This window comes from Physella acuta, unplaced genomic scaffold, assembly GCF_028476545.2.
Source record: "Physella acuta isolate Inbredline_101_S28 unplaced genomic scaffold, ASM2847654v3 ptg000871l, whole genome shotgun sequence".
Classification (NCBI taxonomy): Eukaryota; Metazoa; Mollusca; class Gastropoda; family Physidae; genus Physella; species Physella acuta.
This window is the reverse complement of record NW_026732388.1, coordinates 297743-302710: the sequence shown is the minus strand read 5'-3', so window position 1 is coordinate 302710 and position 4968 is coordinate 297743. Positions and strand designations below refer to the sequence as shown.

Genomic DNA, 4968 nt, shown 5'->3' with positions numbered 1-4968 from the left:
ATGTATATATATATATATATATATATATATATATATATATATATATATATATATATATATATATATATATATATATATATATATATATATATATATATATATATATATATGCAAGCGTATTCTTATTACACTCAAAGTATAAGTTACAGATAATTCAAGTCGTTGTATGTTTCTGAAATAATACAGCCTTTTAGGCCAACCTCTCGAAACCATATTTTATGAATTGAGTAAGAGTTTTTAAGCAATTGTCTTTCAAAATGTTAATTGCATTTACTAACACTAGAAACACATTTTTATTATCACATATCTGTGCTCAGTTATATTTAGTTTGATTTCTAAAGTGCGGTTTAGATTTTGCTTGTGCGTATCATATCATTTTAATACAAAAATAGGTAGTACACAAATGTATCGAAGTTCATAAACAAATGGCTGATGCTGAATCAATTTCAGTTCAAGTCATACGAGATGATTCATTCCTTGTGGCGATGAAAGCTTGTCATGCTTAAATTGTGGCAGCTTGTACTTTTAAAATGTAATTAGACACGAAAAAAAATAAAGGTACGTAACTACAACATTATAATATCATACCGATTATTCGTACGAGAAACAATCTGTAAGGTACGTAACTGCAACATTTTAAAAGTATTTTGATAAATTCCTGGTTAATTCCCTTTGACCGTCATCTTTTCAGTTGGGTGATTTGCTTTTTTTTCCTTTCTCGTATAAAAAGTAGTCCTCGACGTTTTACACCTACTTGAAAAACTTAGTTTTACAATTTTGTCTGTATGTCTGTGTGTCTGTCTGTGAACATGATAACTTTAGTGCCGTTTCAGTTATGTTGATGAAGTTTCATATATAGAGGCATTACATAAAATTTCTTGAGTGTGTCGACTTTTGAACGATTTCCAGTAACCGGAAAAGGTACTTACTCTACTTCCAGTTTCTGAAAAACCAAAAAACAAGTACCGTTTAAGTTAGGTTGTCAAAATCTACACACCTACAGCCCATGACAAGAATAAAACAAGACGACCCCAATCTACAAGATGGAAACAATAAATACGTCTCAGCTTTTTTAAAAAACCTTTTTTTCAAGGTTTAGAACTTGTTTTTAAGCTCCAATTGCGTAACTAAAAAAGAGCACTGACTATTTACATAAGGAATTTGTTTAAACTTAAGACAGAAATAAACATCACAATCGGATGTGTATTCAATTCCCTCTCATTCTCAGAGGCGTAGCGAGGGGGGGGGGGGGCGGGGGGGGACATATGTCCCCGGGCGCCGACCTTAGGGGGGGGGCGCCAAATTGAAAGTTTGAGGGGGGGGTGCAAATGAAAAGTTCGAGGGGGGGGGTGCAAATCGAAAGTTCGAGGGGGGGGTGCAAATGAAAAGTTCGAGGGGGGGAGTGCAAATCGAAAATTTGCTCCCGAGGGGGGCGCCAAATTGAAAGTATGTCCCCGGGCGCCGGGAAGGGTCGCTACGCCTCTGCTCATTCTATAAATTAGTGCTTTTCATTTATTTATTTTTTTGTCAATGAAGTTACTTTTTGCACACCGAAAAACATTGCAGTTTTGCACCTTATTTAGAGACAGCTGAAAGGAAGATTTTAAAGATGTTTGTTTGATTTATAAGCACAGTACATTACGAACATAAAACCTAAGGTTTGTTGTATTACAACAGTTAGTCTAAAGACTAAGGCCCTTTGGCATTTAGCTATAGACTACTATAGAGTAATCTAGCTGATTTCCTTTCATCAGGTCCCAATATTCCCGTGGATGTTGGCACTAGCCTTATACAATCGAAACTCTTTAGCTGAAATGTTGATTATTTATTATTAATCTAGATCTAGAATCCATATGTAGATTCTAGATCTAGACCTAGATCTAGATCTAAATACTTGATAGGACTGGTTGTTAACTATAACACAACTATTTTTAGCATTAGATTCTAGATCTATACTTTTTTATATTAGAAAAAGTGGAATGACCAGCTCATTAACTGTAATGTGAATTAAAACTATAGTTTAAATTAACATACACTGCTCAAAAGCTCTAACCATTTCATTAACCATTCCATTACACTGTTATGTGAATTAAACCTATGGTTTAAAGTGACATACATTGCTCAACATTTCAAAACCAAAAACCTTGTTTTTTTTTAAATTCAAGCTACTTAACACATAATTTTATTTCGTTTCAACAAAAGTATAATTATCCCACCTTTCGATGTTGACAAATAAAAAATCCAAAGGATTTACCGTAAACGTATTTTTCTAGTATCGATACTCTAATATACAACAAACTCTACCCCTAGAACTCTTGCCAGTGGCGTAGCCAGGAGTTGGTCATGGGAGGGGTTCAAATATTTTTCCATATGTATAAAATCATATATATATATATATATATATATATATATATATATATATATATATATATATATATATATATATATATATATATATATATATATATTTATATATATATATATATATATATATATATATATATATATATATATATATATATATATATATATATATATATATATATATATATATATATAGGGGTGTGAGTCCATGTGAGGGGTTATAACCCCCCCCCCCTAACCCCCCTTGCCTACGCCACTGACTCTTGCATTCTTTATGTAACTGAAACCATAAACGCATCAACGATACGGTATAAAAATATCTTGATGTAAGTCCGATACCCTCTAAGTGGTCTTAGAAATATTGGTATTCCACAGTATGGTGTGTCCATTTTTCAAAGACATAATTAAGTACTCCATTAGTTAATGTATACATATCGCATATATTTTTAGCATCAAGCTTTTCAAATACATTTGTTAAAGATTATTTTTTTCTGAGCTTGATTTTATTTCCCCTCCACAAGAATCTCACCCCCGCCCCTCCCACTGTGGCCCGTGACGTGACCAGATCAGACGGCACCATGAACAGCCAGATGGACAGTCACGTGGGTCAGGCAGACAGCTGCGACCGCTCGCGGTGCCATCAGAAGCCCTACGACCCGACCACTTCCGGTCACATGTTCGACTGGTGGAGGTGCTGTCCTGATGGGGCCATCGTGCGGCCCTGCCCGCCCCCACCGGCACCCCCCTCTACACCACCCCACTGCCGCCTGCCCCCACTACAGCCGGAGCGTAAGTTGACGTACACGTTTGTTTTCTTTTGTTCCTGTTGGTTTTGCCGTGCACGGCTTGATTGGTTCTTAATTTACCGGCACGGTTTTATTTGATCTTTGCTTGACCCAAATGTTGATATTTTGACCTTTCCGGGCTGGCCTTGACTCAAATGTTGATCTTTTGACCTTCAGGACTGCCCTTGACTCAAATGTTGATACTTTGATCTTTAAGAGCTTGACTAGCCTTGACTTAAGTGTTGATGCTTTGATCTTTAAGAGTTTGACTAGCCTTGACTTAAGTGTTGATGCTTTGATCTTTAAGAGTTTGACTAGCCTTGACTCAAATGTTGATACTTTGATCTTTAAGAGCTTGACTAGCCTTGACTCAAATGTTGATGCTTTGATCTTTAAGAGCTTGACTAGCCTTGACTCAAATGTTGATGCTTTGATCTTTAAGAGCTTGACTAGCCTTGACTCAAATGTTGATGCTTTGATCTTTAAGAGCTTGACTAGCCTTGACTCAAATGTTGATGCTTTGATCTTTAAGAGCTTGACTAGCCTTGACTCAAATGTTGATGCTTTGATCTTTAAGAGTTTGACTAGCCTTGACTCAAATGTTGATGCTTTGATCTTTAAAAGCTTGACTAGCCTTGACTTAAGTGTTGATATTTTGACCTTTCAGGGCTGGCCTTGATTCAATTGTTGATGTTTTTAACTATCACAGCTGATCTTGACCCAAATGTTGATGTTTTGACCTTTCAGAGTTCGACTGGCCGCTGTTTGAGGGACCACACAAAAAGACGGTGGACACGAACAAATGTGACGACGACTGTCAGGTCAGCGAGGACTTCTGGCCGGACAAGTGCCGGAAGAAGCGGAAGTTGTTGTCCTACCGCCCCCCGTGGATGCCAGCTATGATACCCAACCAGTGGGGCGTGGTCAAGTACCCCCCGCCCTACACCCACTACTGCAGGGAGCGGGGGAAACCCATCTACTTTGTCCACAAGGTGTAGGCAGCAATGGACAATAGAACAATGGAACATTTGGGTGTAGCTACAATAGAACAGTTAGGGGTAGCTGCAATAGAACATTTGGGGGGGGGGGGGTAGTTACAATAGAACATTTGGGGTAGTTACAATAGGACATTTGGGGGTAGCTAGAATTGAACATTTAGGGGTAGCTGCAATAGAACATTGGGGGGGGGGGGGGGTAGTTACTATAGAACATTTGGGGGTAGCTAGAATACAACATTTGGGGGTAGCTGCAATAGAACATTTGGGGGTAGCTAGAATAGAACATGTGGGGGTAGTTACAATAGAACAGTTGGGGTAGCTGCAATAGAACATTTGGGGTAGCTAGAATAGAACATTTAGGGGTAGCTAGAATACAGTATTTGGGGGTAACTAGAATAGAACATTAGGGATAGCTGTAATAGAACATTTGGGGGTAGTTACAATAGAACATTTAAATAGAAAATTAAAATGTGTATGGTAGCTACAATAGAACACTTGATGGTACCTACATGTAACATTTGTGGGTGGGGGGTCGGTAACTACAATAGAACATTTGTGGGGTAGCTACAATAGAACAATTGATGGTAGCTACAATAGAGCATGGTATGTATCTACAATAGAACATTTGGGGGGAGGGGTGTCTAATATAGAACATTTGTGAGGTAGCTGCAATAGAACGTTTGGGATTAACAGCAAAATATAACATTTGATGGTAGTTAAAATAGAACATTGACGGGCAGCTATAATATAACGTTTGGGGGTAGCTACGAAAAGAACAATTGATCGCAGCTAAAAAAAAAAACAACACAGACCATCTATTT

The 4968-nt window shown here is 37.5% G+C and overlaps 1 protein-coding gene across 1 annotated transcript; it reads left to right on the top strand.

Moving 5' to 3' along the window:
• The first annotated feature begins 1589 nt into the window (after positions 1 to 1589).
• Positions 1590 to 4255, top strand: LOC131952381 (uncharacterized). The gene is made up of 3 exons (XM_059315005.1): positions 1590 to 1658; positions 2886 to 3153; positions 3897 to 4255. Exons 2-3 carry the CDS (start codon positions 2943 to 2945, stop codon positions 4145 to 4147), a joined length of 462 nt encoding a protein of 153 aa, XP_059170988.1. The 5' UTR covers positions 1590 to 1658; positions 2886 to 2942; the 3' UTR covers positions 4148 to 4255.
• Positions 4256 to 4968: the final 713 nt, after the last annotated feature.